This window comes from Lasiosphaeria miniovina (genome assembly GCF_030549165.1).
Source record: "Lasiosphaeria miniovina strain SMH2392-1A chromosome Unknown B0T26scaffold_4, whole genome shotgun sequence".
Lineage (NCBI taxonomy): Eukaryota > Fungi > Ascomycota > Sordariomycetes > Sordariales > Lasiosphaeriaceae > Lasiosphaeria > Lasiosphaeria miniovina.
In genome coordinates this window covers 2,953,631-2,967,860 of record NW_026848223.1, presented here as the reverse complement: position 1 = coordinate 2,967,860, position 14,230 = coordinate 2,953,631, and the positions used below count along the sequence as shown (strand labels likewise).

At 56.2% G+C, this 14,230-nt stretch overlaps 2 protein-coding genes and 1 non-coding gene across 3 annotated transcripts; 1 reads left to right on the top strand and 2 right to left on the bottom strand.

Annotated features, from left to right (window-relative positions):
• Positions 1-1,243: 1,243 nt before the first annotated feature.
• B0T26DRAFT_t119 lies at positions 1,244-1,332 on the bottom strand. Its single transcript has one exon. It is a non-coding gene; the product is annotated as a tRNA-Phe (tRNA).
• Positions 1,333-3,680: 2,348 nt separating this feature from the next.
• B0T26DRAFT_710384 (uncharacterized protein) lies at positions 3,681-4,047 on the top strand. The gene has a single exon (XM_060441979.1). The coding sequence runs from the start codon at positions 3,688-3,690 to the stop codon at positions 3,910-3,912; it is 225 nt and encodes a 74-aa protein (XP_060296411.1). The 5' UTR covers positions 3,681-3,687; the 3' UTR covers positions 3,913-4,047.
• Positions 4,048-9,793: 5,746 nt separating this feature from the next.
• B0T26DRAFT_675893 (uncharacterized protein) lies at positions 9,794-13,292 on the bottom strand (the record flags this gene model as incomplete). The annotated part of the gene is made up of 3 exons (XM_060439897.1): positions 9,794-9,821; positions 10,090-12,827; positions 13,215-13,292. 3 exons carry the CDS (start codon positions 13,290-13,292, stop codon positions 9,794-9,796), a joined length of 2,844 nt encoding a protein of 947 aa, XP_060296410.1.
• Positions 13,293-14,230: the final 938 nt, after the last annotated feature.

Genomic DNA, 14,230 nt, shown 5'->3' with positions numbered 1-14,230 from the left:
CGTACGTGCTGTAGTGTAGGAACTTGGGAAGTGGGGTAGAAACACCAAAAACCAAAAGGCAATGAACAAAAGTACAAGGACACTTCAATTAGGAATTTGTTTCCCACTAGCGCTGTGTTTTTCACCCAGCAGTCTCGGGCAACTCCGGTCGTTGCTCATGAAAGCGACCAGAGTCTAGTCGGCAAGACTACCAAGTAGATAATTATGCCAATCTATAAACCGCTAGCGACAGTGTATCGGCTTCCCTATTAGTTCCAAAACAATGTACTTTCAGTGGCTGTCCAGCCCTTGAGGGGGACGTTGCAAACATGAGGTACTTTACCAAGACTTTCCCGGGAAGTGCCCAGCAGGAATGGCTTCTCCCGATAACCCCCGATAACAATCCAACACTTTGGGTTTTTTTTCCTGCGAAGCTGCCATAAGCCACCTTTCGTACGTCCTGAAAATTTCCCCTCCTAACCAAAATATTTCGAGTGGAATTAGCAGAGCCACCTAAGCGCCATTTCATTTTCTTGCTCAATAGCCGACAACTCCAAATTCGTCAGTGAGCTAGGCCAGAGAATACAACAGCAATGATTTTACGAGACTGGAAGACTGAATGTGCCACTGCCTGAAAAAAAGTTTCTAGTAACCTCGCGAACCTCGATCATCCAGCCGGTGTTACTTCGCAAGGGGTTCGTTCGTTCAACTAGCCAAAGCAGATACGGCGCGGTCAGCACATCCATATTAAAGCCGACCATTCCCCGCCCGAGACCACGAGGATAACTGCTTCGCACAGCCTCAGATCCAACAGCCTGGCGTCATGTTCCAACAAATGCACCCTCACGCAAGCCTTGCGACAAGGTTTTCTCCCTCGCGGACTTCTCCACTCGGTAAACCGAGCATCCCATCGACAAACTTCCCAACAATGACATGGAACAAAAAGCGAAAACCACAAGCGGAGCTTCTCGCATATTTGTGGTAAAATACTCACGGCCGCCTACTCCTCAGGGCATCGTTTCTACCCTGAGGGCGGGGTATGGGTGGGACGCTTGAGCGCCATCCATTTTCAGGGCTAGTACATTCAGCAGGTGAGTTGTTACACAGTCCTTAGCGGATTCCGACTTCCATGGCCACCGTCCTGCTGTCAAGATGTACTAACGCCTTTTGTGATGTCTGATGAGCGTCCACTCTGGCACCTTAACCCCGCGTTCGGTTAAATACTCCACAGGGCGCCGCTTCAAGCGGCAAAAGCAAAAAAGAATGCGGTTTATGTGGATCGAACACATGACCTTCAGATAGGTGGGTGAAGTGGACTTCAGTCTGACGCTCTCCCAACTGAGCTAAACCCGCATGGTTGGTTGTTTTGTTAGTTTGATGTTGCAGTATCGCACTCCATCGCCGACTGGGTCGACAAATTGGTGTTGGCGTTTGTGAGACATGTTCGCGACGCGGATATTTTTAGGACACGTCATAGCACATGAGATGAAATATTGTCATTATTTTCCGAAATTACCGCCAAGGTGGAATTATCACTTGGTATTCCCCAGAATTTCACGCGACTTTTCCGGGCGTTGCGACTCCGTTTTTACTTGCTATACTTGAGCAATATGAAGAGAATGCAATGTTGTTGTTAGGGCTCTCTTTATTCCTCCCATATTCAGCCAGATATGTAGGGTGCAATCATCAGACCTTGTATATCCGCCCCTTTCCATGCTGCACTGCCCCAGGCGCAGGCGCAGGGTCTCGGGTGGTCGCAGATATACGTCATTCTTGTCCTAGATGGTAGCTCTCCGGTATCCAATTAGGTCGAAAATTATTGCCATTAATATATCTCTCCTAATTGGGGAATGTAGACGTGATTGGCTGGGAGGTCAGCTTCTCGGTGAGAGCGAGGCGAAGCAAAGCTCATAGATAAGCCAAGGTGAGGACCCGTCGACATATGATTATATACCTGCGCCAGCCCTGGCAGAGTCAAAACGCGGTTCCCCTCCGTTTCGAATCTTGTTTCCTGATTCTGTCTCGGTCGACGGGCAAAGCGTTGTCATCTATATCGTCGTGGCTGACGCTTGGGTCCGTCCCACCAATTTAGCACTCACTACCACAGCCTGCACAACCCCCACTGATATTCATAGAAGGCTGCATCTGAACTCCTGGTTCCGAGGCCTAATCGGGATTCTTGGCCCGGTCGGTGGGGTAAGCCTGGCATCGCCATCATGGCCGAGAACTATTTCAACCAATCCCAGATCAACCATTGCCTCTTGCCCGCGAACATTTCGGTTTCTGCAACAAAATGGGCGAAGACATGTTGGACAGGTCGGCGAGCATTGCTACTCTGAAGGGCTTGTCGTTGCAGCACTCCCGTCCCGTTCTCGTCACCGGCGTCGTACCCCGCGTGGCGCGGACGAAGCGAACCAAGGCGGATTAGGGCATCAAACAAGACAGCCTCGCCTGCTGCTACCCTAGACAGTGTTTCAACCCGGAGAGCAGCAGCAGCGGCAGCAGTTGGACACCCCAACGGATGCGAAGCACCGCTACCGTTTTTCTCAGCTCCCCCCTGTTAGCGACGCAGAGTCCCGCATCACATGCAGTCTGGTTCCATTTATATCACGGAGATATATCCCGTTTGGATGCGCCTGCGCTTGATGCTACCAGGCCCGGCATCTTCATTGCTCCTGGGGCCCGCGTCGATCATAGCGAGTGGTGGCTGGCCGGCCCGCACGCAGCCGCACCCCCTCCCCAGGACGAAGAGCAACCGGGCTGAGCCGCAACTCCCTGCATGGGGGCATGCAGCTTGGTACGTACCCCGGCGTAAGCCACCACGTTTTGTCGGCCAACTTTACTCCGCGTCTCCACCGCCAACACGCAGCCCCACGGCACGGCGGTGAGTCGACAAGCGTCGACAACGGGCCAGGCTGGGAATCCTGGTTTTTCACGTGGCAGCCATCAATAATGACAGGGCCAGCCAGCCAGCCCCCAACTATCAGACGAAAGTGCGCCATTTCGGCACCCAATGACCTAACTAGCCGAGATTTTCTGCTTGATTGCCATCAACAAACAACCATCTTTAAGGTGGAGGTTCTCCTGACCCCACCCCCCCCTGGTATACAAATGGCGTTTGACTGTATATTAAGCAGTAGCTTTCATTCGCTTCTTTCGCTTCCTTCTATGGGGTTACCGTTTGCATCACACCCGAAACCATCGTTGCTACACCAGAAAAAAAACACTTTATAAAAATCGCAATACGATAGCTCCGGGCCCGCGGGATTAGAAACTAATTGTTTCGGACTTACTAGGTGGAGACTTACTAGGTAGGGGTTGCAAGAAGAGGATTGTGGCCGTTGGATAAGAGTAATAATGGGCAAGACGTCGTCGTACCTCACTGTGATTCGTGCCGGGATTCTTTGGCAAGTAGCTACCTTAGATGGACAACCATTGACATGTAAATGGAGATTAAGTTGAGCCTATCTAAGCAATAGTTAAATATTAACAAAGACTGCTGCAGGGGAAATTTTGAGAACGGCCTGAAAAGCTAAGTATCAGTGGTGGAGTTATTGAACCGCCGATGCCAAGAAACGAGTCCTATGAGAACATAGAAGCCGTGATAGATTCATCACGCTCGTGCAGGTGGTACCATGGTCCTGAAGAGCCATATTGACGTCACGATCAACGAGGAAGATTAGTAGAATGGTAATTGTTAATGTCAGAATGCAAGATGAGGTAACTGTTGAAATATTGTGCTTCTCCGCACCGTCACCCATCGCCCAAACTCCAGCCACCTACGGCAGACCCATAACATACCCGCCAAAAAAAGGAAAGTACATAATTGTCATCAACCTTGGCGGAGCATCTGCTCCAGCAACCCAAAGTCCCCCTTCAGAGACCCTATCCCCCGGCGGCCCGCCAACATGCTCTCGTGGTCGTCCTGCCTGACGGCCAGCTCCAACATACTCTGCACGTGGCTCACTCGCTGCACGGCCCCGGTCGGGCGCGAGTACGGCGACGAGCTCCCAGGCCTACCCGGCCCCCCTGGTGACGGCGGCGTCACCACGCGGCTGCCGCCCTGGCTCTCGCCCCCGGTCAGGCTTGCGAGCGCGCCGAGCAGCCGGTCGATGCGCTCCATCAGGTGGGCCCCGAGCTGGACGAGCAGCAGGGCCTGGAGAGCACAGTTTTGTTGGATTTGGATCTTGCCAAACTTTAGACCTGGGAGGTTGGCCATCCGGCTCTGCCCGTGCGCGGCGCCCGGCTGGAAGGCGTCGTGCATGTACTGTATGAGGTTGCTGTAGATGCGCATCAGACGCGTGTAGCACGAGACGATGGCGAGAGTGGTGTGCACGTCTGGCAGCGCGACATGGTGTCCCGGGCCGTCTCCCCCGGGGAGCTGCTGTTCTGGCTTGACGTTGGTTTCTGGTTGCCCTCCGAATCCCGACCCGCTAGCGTCGGTGGGCGTTTGGGGCTCGCGGAGACCGAATTCCGTGACGCAGTCCGAGCAGGCCGCCGGCACGAACAGCTCTAGGATGTCGACGAAGCTCTGGGTTGCACAGAGAATCCCCTCGACCGGGTAGCCCTCGCACCCGAACGGGTGGCTGGTGGGCTTGGAAATCCGTGCCGTCTCAGCAACCAGTGAGTAGAGGCTCGCGCTCACTGTGCAGATTTTCTGGACAGTCGCGTCCAGATTAGCTGACGCCCTGGGACTCATGCGATGCCGCGAATCGTCGGTTGCGGCAGAGGGTTGTGGTGGAGGTTCTTGCGCATCCTTTGGATGTAGTGTTCCGAGGTCAAGACTGGGTCTACGATCCTGGTAGGGAGGCAGAGAAGGTGGCGGTGTTAGTCCGAGTCCCGGGTTTTCTGGAGGCGGGACTGCAGCTGGAAAGGTCATGTCGAACATGGTATCGTCGCTGATGGGCGATTGGTCAAAGACAAACATGTGGGGGTCGCTGAAAGCGGTGTTGAGGCTATTTGGAGTGAGCGAGTGCATCTGGTATTGCTCACTCGTCCGATGCACGTCCACGTCTCTCAGGTTCTGCCCAAGCGGGTCGTTGACGTGTTGGGTCAAATCTGTGGTTGAGGATGTTGCATTGGGCAGGCACATCTCCAGGTCTGGTGGGCTCGGACCGAACGAGGTCAGGTCGAGCATGTTGAACTCAAAATCCAGATGAAGCTGGCTCATCTCATGGATCTGGGGCGCGCCTGCCACAGCGATATCACCCTCGCTGCACTTGAGCCTTTTGTCTCGGCCGGTGTGGATGTTGGGAAGGTGCGAGATCGTTGAACCTTCCATTCCGGTGACTGAGGACGGAGACGACCTGGATGTCGCTTGGCGCCGCTTTGCCTTCTGGGTCCTTCCTTCCTTGTTGGTATTTAAGGGTCTTCCGACGCGCACGGTTGGTGATTGGACACATTCTGTGCCCGCCCTCTGGCACCGCTGACAGGGTATTTCGGGAATCCCATTGTGGTAGGCGAGATTTGGAATCTTGTCAGGTCCATCGTACTGGCAGCGAAGTTTCTGCGAACGACATCTGTCACAGGCCGCGTGTCGGAGCTGCCTTCCCAAGACAAGAAAGCCTGATGGCTGCTGTATCGACAGATTCAGAATCCTCTTCGGGTCCCCGGGTGATGCCATGCTGATAGTCTCACGGACGGATGTGGAAGGCAGATTGGAGCGATGCCAATTTCAGAACATGAACGGCAGGAAGGAAGAGAGGAACTAAGAAAGGAGGTAACGTAGGCGAATCTGTGTTCGTGAAAAACCTGTCTGGGGAAAGGGGTGGTACGTGGGTGTGGTGAGCTACATGTAGTGGTTGGCGGACTAGGCCAACGGTCGAAGCGGATAGAGCGAGCGGGTAACGTTCCGAGACGCGGGTTTCAATTCCAAGACACCGAGACAGGCGGTAAACTGGGTTGGGAGTGAGTGACAGCGCCGCTAGGCTGGCTGGTACACAGACGCACTGGCTCCGTTCGAGATGCTATTTCCCTAAACGTACGGTAATCGCCGGGGTGGGTCGGTGGCATTTGGCGAATGGGGCCTGGTTATCGTGTGGATCTAGGGCCCGCCGTATTGGTTTGATCACGCCGTAATCGAGGTACCATGTATCTGTGCCTACAAAGCATTACTACCTACACGTAATCATTCCTTCACGTCCCCGTCTCCCTCCTCCAGCGCAACGCAAAAACGTGCTCTGCCCATGCCATCGCCGAGAGCCATCTGTGACCCGCGCCACAGGGCAACAGGCACAAGGCCCTCGTATGGTCATGGGGGTGAGGCAGTAAGCTAGCATAAGTTGTTGAAACCAGAGCGGGATTCCGTGGTGTGGTCGTGGTGCGGCTGAACCCTGCATTAGCAATTGGGGGGTCGCGTAGTAAGACGGGCAGGCACAGCCATGCCAGAGCAGGGTCCTCCACACCATTTCAGAGCTGCAGTCTTGGCCGCGATTGACGCTCGATAAGCGGGAAGTTGCGCGCGCGATCTGCCTTGGAGGATGCTGGTGAGAGTTCCATGGTATGTATGTACTGTACCGTAGACATTGGCTAGTGGGGTAAGCCGGCTTGGGCGCCGCCGCCTCAGGAACGCGATTATGTGTGAAAGTGAGCAGAATCATGACTGATCTACCATGCTTGTCTCCACCAGACGCGGTGCTTCAGGGTTGGCTATGGGCCGGACTCGAGGGTGCGGAGAAACTTGCACCCAGCTGCGCATCTCGCCGAGCCTGAGCTGGACGTCAAGATGCAGCTAGGATGGGGTGCCTTACAGGTGGGGATCGACATAGCGAAAGCCGAAGCACTGGCCATGGATCTGGAGATCGTCCCGACGTAAAGTCTCAAAGCGTTGAGACACACATCTAGTTGGAACGCATCACTGCAAAGAGGCGCCGTCGGGTGCCATGTTTTGACCAATCATGTGTCGACCATGCAGTGCCGGCACCTGCCAGATTGGGTCCAGATCGCGGTTGCAAAGTGGCCCCGGGGTTTTCCAGCCAACTCTATTTGCCAAGACAATGCCGCCAACATGTCAACAATGTGATGTATGTTTACGGTGACGAAAGGCCATTGCGTGGGGTGGTTGATTACAAGGGGAGCCGTCAAGACAGGGCGGCATCTCGCATGCCAACAAAGTAGTGGCCAAGGTGGGATCCATTGTTGCGGAGAGAGATGGGAAACCCTTCATTCACGGGGAACGGGAAGAGCGATGGTGATCCCCGGCAGGGGAAGGAACGACTGGAGTACACCACGCCTTCGGCCCTTTAAAGCTTGTTCGGAGCTCGAGCGCCGTTGCACAAAGTTGCACCCAAGCACGCCAGAGCGGGAATGGCTCAACCTTATCGATGCGGCAAGGAAAACTCCCGATTTTAGTGAGCTTGGCAGCCTTTGGCGGTGTCGAACCCTCAACCCATTCCTCCCTCCTTCTCGCAATGTTGCACAGTGGCGCTGCGCTAAGCCAGTTTGAAAATTTCGAGATGCAAAGGCCATCCGGCATCGGCCCGCTGGCCAGGAGCCGACCTATCATCAGCAGGACGTGCAAGTTCGTCCCAACGTGTCCCGTCTCGTATATCGCCTTCTGGAAACCACACGATCCCAATCGCGCGACTTGGGCCAACAAGGTCCACGGCCGACAGAAGGCCCAGCTGGGGCCGTATGGCGGTCAGCTTCCGCCGCCTGCCCAAAAGGAGCTTCTTGCTTTGCCAATTGGTCATGAGATTTGCAGTGAGTTGAGTCGCGGGAATGATGCGAGGAGCCGCGGGAACGATGCGAGCCGCCGCCCATAAACAACGCAGCGACTCCCGTGAGAGCTGAACTGAGAAGTGAGACACTGCATGGGGTTGAAGACGTCGATCAGCCTACACGCTCCTGCCGGGTGAGACAATGACCTGCCAGTCCAGAGTGCAGACCGCTTAAAGTTCTTGTTCTGCCCCCCGCCCATTATTTACCTGTCTCCTCCCTAGTGCCCCTTGTCGACCCGCCGAGCCGTGCTCGTGTCACTCGAAGGTCTCCGCGGGCCTAGCTCTCGGGCTCCGAGCTCCCAGCCCGTGATTAGTTATCGTCCTGTCGTCATCGGGATCTACGAGAACGCCAGTTGCGTCATAAACTGGCAAGTGAAAAGAAAAAGGAAAGCCCCATTCACCTGACCCTCACCCCCCTGATTGCAGCTTCACAGGGCCCATGCAGCGGCGCCATACGCGCGGTAGCCGCTTTTATTCCTTGCCGCACAGGGGACCCGCGAGTTCACTGCTCATCGACGACTCAGCGAGAGGCTGGTTGAACTTCGAACGGTGCGACACTTGACCCCGTGCAATGCCCTGATGCAGCCGCTCGTCAATGGGGCATGGAGCAGCAAGAGCAATTGGGTGACAACAGGTGCATCTAAGAGGCGGAGCAAGGGGTTGTGAGAGTGAATCGTCATTCATTCATTTGCCGGTGAGGTTCTCCCGCAATTCTCGACGTCGCATTTGTGCACTGTGGTATCGCTTATGCACCTCTTACTGGGGATTAATTAAGAGCATTTGCGAGAAAGGTTCTGACAGCTTGCACCGCCTCGTCAGACTTCACCAGACATAGGATAAGGCTTGAACCCAACGCCGTGGCTTTGGCAGCCTGCGTGTGCTAATTAATTTAACCTGTAGGGATACGTTTGCGGGTGCGCAACTACCAAGCTGGCCAGACCAGTCCTTTGAATTCCGACCGCACCACTCTGTGCCGCAAACCCTTGTGCCCCCGCGCCCCAGAGTGTGTCGTGCTGCTCCAGAGCTAAATGCGTGCTGTGGCCAGCCCAGGCCCAGCTCCGTTTCGGCGTCCACCCAAAGAGGCTGAGCCGTTTGAATGGCGCGCATCTTTTCTTGGTTCGGAAATTTTTGGACTGTTCCCCGCAGTCCTTTTGTTCAGGGCCGATGGCACCTCGATGTCGCAATATCCAAGCCCGGGGTGATTCCTAGCCGTCTATGACCATCGGATTCCCTGACATCCGACCCCCCATCTGGTGGCGGTGAAACTTGGCGGCTCTGTTGTATTCCAATGCTGGGCTCGTCCGTCTTGGTGTGTAACGGGCCACAGGATATCAAACCCTACGGGACGGGTCGGGACGCGACCAGAGCACAGGCACATGATTGGCCAAGCACGTTACGACGGACGAAAATTACCTATCTCTCTGCTGTGGTCACTCGGATCGTCGATTTAGGAAATTCTGCCCCGGGAGCCTTTACTCCGAACAATTGGACTGAAATATACCTGTACGACCAGGCTGGTCGTTCGCTGGACAGCAGATCGTCGTCGTCGTCGGGAGAAAGAAGCCCAGAGGCAAGGCTCGCGAGATCCCTAGAGTCTCACCGCAGCTCTGCCACATCATTGAGTCGGGTGCGGGTGGGTGACTTAGATGCCCGCGAAAGGCGATCGCTGCACTACTCAGCAGATAAGATTTCTCAACACGTTGCAATTCTTTGCTCCTTTCGAGAGTGGGAGAACCCGTCTGCGCTGAGACATAGGCCTCATGAGCAAGGATAAACCCGGATTTCTGCGTCACCTGTGAACCGCGGGTAGTCAAGCCACCGTATATTCTCTCGAAAGTCAGAGATTGCTGGGGAAGGAACTGGAGGATCCCGTCTGAATCACTAATTCTACCCCCAAAAACAAGACGCTGCCCGATATACACTCAGTGGAATCTAAACTGTAGAAACGTCTACAAGGTCCTACTGTTGGCCGCTCTCGGAGGATTCTTCCTTATTTGACTCCTCGCAAGTGTCTAGCTCTCGGGTGAAATTAGGGTATTGCCTAATCCTTGCCTATTTACACGGTCTCGATTTTGAGCTGCAGAAGCTGGAGATGATTAATAGGCGTTTGCGGAGCGGTACCGTCTTTTTGGTTGGGTTATGTTCTATCTAATTTGATCAAACTGGTTAGAATAATTGAATTGTATCCATGAAGCCGATCATATGGACCTAATATAACAATAACATGCAAAGGTTGTGGTGGCAGGATGTGGAAAATTGAAAGAACAGAACTTGTAGATGTCAAGGTGGCTACGCTTGCCACGGATACAGCCGAGATATCACGACGAGAGACAAGAGAGCGATCCCTTTCCAAGGCAGAGCTCCAACTGGAGACTCGTCTGCCAAGACTGACTTCTGTGACGCTGCCTCCTTCACTCGTTCTGACGAGCCGGCGCCATCCAAAAAGACCGGCACGCGCACAGTGGTCTCGTCGGACCTGTCGTCCAGCGAGGCGACGGTAAGCACCCACATCATGGTCGGGCTCTCGAGGTAGAACTTGTCGCGGGACTGCAGCCTCATGAACTCGCCGCTGAACTGGCGCCCGGTGCCGCGTCGAGCCGTGTCGAGCTGCCACTCAACTTTTCGCAGAGCAGCCGCCGAAGCCATCGTCGCGCCCTCAACAAACGCCTGCCCCATCCTTGACCCAAATGCCATGCCCAGCGGCAGGGCAAAGAACCCGGCCCCCCGGCGCGCAGTGCCCCAGTGGAAATCGTAGTCTGGGTCAAACGTCGCAATCCAGCGCGGTTTGCTGATAGTGTGATACCGGCCGGGACAGCTAACGGGATATCGCGACGACATGACAAAGGCGCGAAGCCCCTTCTCCGTGGCGCCAAACCGCTGACGCTGAACCGGATTCTTAACAAACCAGTGCGGACTCGAACCGCGGCGCGGGCTCGGCGCATTGTGCGGACTGGGCACGAGCACGAGGTCGAACAGGAACGAGCACAGCAAGTGGGCGTCGATCGTCGCGGCCTCGCCGGGCCTCAGAGGCAAGCTGTCCGTCGTCGTCTCCGTGTCTAGGATGTCTCGCGGATGCATATCCAGGGCGCGGCAGAGCCTGGCTGCGGCCTGACGCATCCGCCGGAAGCCGCCCAGGTCGAGGCGCAGCGTGTTGCCCATGGCTGGGACCTGCTTGTCGACGGCCTCGCCGACGAGGGCCTCGACGACGGGCCCGCGATTGAGGCCGACCAGCAGCCACAGGCCGCCCTTGCCGGCGTTGGTTCGGGCAATGCCGCCGCACTCGCTCGCCCAGTTGGACATCATCCGCAGGTCGTCTCTGCCAGTCTTCTTATTCTGGGGGGCGACGCCGCCGAACTTGCAGTTCAACCTGGCTATCGCTATGGCGGCGCATCTGCTGGCCTGGTCTAACATCTCGGCCTGTGAGGGGTGGAGAGGTGCCGCGCCGCTGGGCTCTTCGACGGTGTCTTCCGTCTCCACGTCCAATGCCGGATCGTTCTTGTCCCAAATGCCGGGAAACGAGACGACAAAAGCCTTTTCTCGCCAGGTGAGATACGCAGCAGCCATCTCAACAAGCACCTGTGTGACGCGGCGAGACATGGCTGGCATCACAGCATCCCTGGCGCAGGGCAACAGAAAAGACGCCAGCTGAAAATCGCCCAGCTCTGTCATCAAGCGGGCCATAAGGGCGTCCGTTGCTGCCTGGGCCGCCGCGTCATGCCGCCGAGGCGAAACAACATCCACCACTTCCAGCCGTCTCAGCACCTCGCTCTCGACCCGCGGATCGCACGACGGCTCGACAGCGTGCGCGTGGGGCGGCCTGCCGGTTGACGGCAGCGGCCGCTGCGTCCACCACAGCCACTCCGTAATTCGCGCGCCCTGCGACTCGCGGATGTTATCCGGGACAGCGTCGTCCTCTACCACGACACCGTCGCCCAGATAACAAATCTTGACCGGCGCGACGCCATTTGTGTCTGCCCAGGCCGCAGGCTCGGCAAACGCCTCGGCGTGGCGCATCTGGGCCATGGTGCGCACGACCCTGGTGCGCGCGGGCAGGCTGAGGGCGGGGACGAAAGTTGTCTTCCTGAACGTGTCGGCGACCACGACGGCGGACACCCTGCTGAGCGGGAACAGCAACGTCAGCCGCGGGTCGACGCCGAGGAGCTTGGGGCCGGGTTCTTCGTTGCAGAACCGCTGGAGTCTGTGCAGGTCGCTGTCGCTGAGGCCCTGCGCTGGGACGTACAGCGCGCGGACGTTGCCAAGGAGGCCGTTTTGGGATCTGGCAAAGTCGCTTTCGTCCGACACGCAGACGACGAACCTGGGCTGCCGCTGTGCAGGTGGGAGTGTCGCCCGATCTACGTCTTCCCGCTCTTGAATTCCGTAGGATGCGCCGTCGAAACACTGCCTGACTTCGCTGGCAAGACGCGCGCCGCGTGTATCCATCTGATCCAGCAACCGCCTACAGACACGCTGTCTAGTAGGATACTCGATCTCCGACTCGATCCGAGAACACCGCGTAACCTGCTTACCGAGAATCTCGCCAGCCACGGCATACCACTCCTCGGCAAGAACGTGGCCCGAGACGGCCAACATACCGAGGACATTAGTCTCGTCATCGCCACGCGCCACGCTCTCGTCCCGCATCCACGCCAGCAACGCGCCTGTGGCCAGCTCATCCCAGATGTCCCTACCGACAACGCTCGCCTCGAGCACGAACAGACACGCGGCGCGGAAGCAGTGTGGCTTGCCCACGAGCGCGAGGTTGCGGTACAGGTCGCGGTACGACCAGATCACGACTCCCTCTTCCCGGTCAGGGTTGCTGCAGAGCGGTATTAGCTGTGGCGACTGGAAGAACAGCTCTGCGATCTGCCGTTCCTGGTCCGAGGGGGCGATGTAGAAGAGGCGGGCGCTGATGCCGCTCTTTTGGAGCGCCTCACAGATGCTTGCCAGGAGAGCGCCGCGCCTGGCCAGGCCCGGGCGCGCGACGAGGTGGCCCGCGCTGCAGCCGCGCGCGAGCTCGAAGCCGTCGATGGCGAGGATGGGCGATGACGGACCTTCCGTTTTTGGCGCTGCAGGATCATCCCGCGACGCCATTGAAGTGGTTGAAGTGTAGTTGAAATGTAATTTGGGGAACTGTTAAATGATGCATGGGAGAAAGGAAATACGGGGCATGGGACGGGATGGTAGTTGGCAAGAATTTGGCCAAGCGCAATTGAGCGCACCTTGTCGAGCGACGTTTGGCTCTAAACGGCTGCCTGGTCGGTTGGGTTCGTGGTCGTGAGAATGACGCGGCCACAGACGAGTCCGATGATTACGGCACTCAAGTCCGAACCGCGAGGGAGAATCTTGTTCGCCTGATTCTAGGCGAATTAGATGAAATGTAACTGCTGTATTTCTCAGATATCTGCTCTTTTCTGAAACGGCGCAACGGCCGAGACCACGGCCCAGTTGACTGTGCATTGTGCATGCAGGCATCCAACATTGAAACTCCTTGTGACCGACCTCGTCCTTCTAGCTAACCTCATCCTCCCCGCCGACATCGTCCTTGTGGTCGACCTCATCGATCATGCCGAGCTCAAAGTATTCAAAAGTCCTCATTCCTCAGGGTGATATCGTTGGGTTGAGACGAGTTTTGTGGTCCGGTAAAAGGGCAGGAAAAATTTCTTATTTTTCGGGTTTGACCATTCCGGTACCGGGGTTGCATTTGACAGTAGAGAGTATTCCGGTTGCTGCGTAAACCGGATCCTCCTGGCCGTCAAGTCCACAAAGTCCGATTTCTTCATCTTGCAACGGGACTCCTCTTTTTCGACGGCTCCGATGTAATGGGCTCAGATCTTGGGCATGGCGCGTATGGGTTGGAGAAGGTACAGCGTTGCTAAGTCTGAGAGGACGCTGGTCGCGGAAGTCGGAACTGCTTCCATCTTCTCGCACGCGGCCCAGCGACCCACCAAGATGCATGAGCTCGTCATCGGTCAAGAACTTGTACCAGGGATGAAGGGGGGCCGTCCTGACTATGCAAAAGGTGAGAGTCCGGAGAAGCGCCGTAAACCATTTCCTCTTATCTCTAAAGTGGTGCCTTTTTGTATGGGCCACCGGATCTCCCTCTCCAGTATTTAGATGTCACCGACGGAAGCGAGGCGGATTCTGAAGTGGTTCCAGAGAGAAAAAGAATCGAGCCGCACGTCGAAAACACCTTTGGCACCGCGGGATGCTGGAGGATGTCCTTGAGGCTAAGGCCATTTCCGCCTCTGGTAGAGAAGGCTTTGTCGCTCAGCATATTAACGTTGACAAGATAGGTGCGGTTTGTGAGCAAGACGTGGATGGCTAGGATGTGAGGGACTTCTACAAAGTTAGATGTGTCTTAAGGTAGAGTGATGGCGGGTGGGTCGGAAGCCCCCAGAGAGCATCTGTAAGTGTGGCGACTTGGGAGACGGTGTCGACCACGACTATGTCTGCCTCGCCGGGGTCGGCCTCTTCGGTCGGCGGCGGAGGCAAGGCCTGGTCTGATACCAGGTTAATTAATCAGTCATAAAAAC

Bases quoted from the DNA above. Each gene is read 5' to 3' on its own strand.
- B0T26DRAFT_710384 (XM_060441979.1), top strand. From the start codon at position 3,688: ATGCAAGATGAGGTAACTGTTGAAATATTGTGCTTCTCCGCACCGTCA.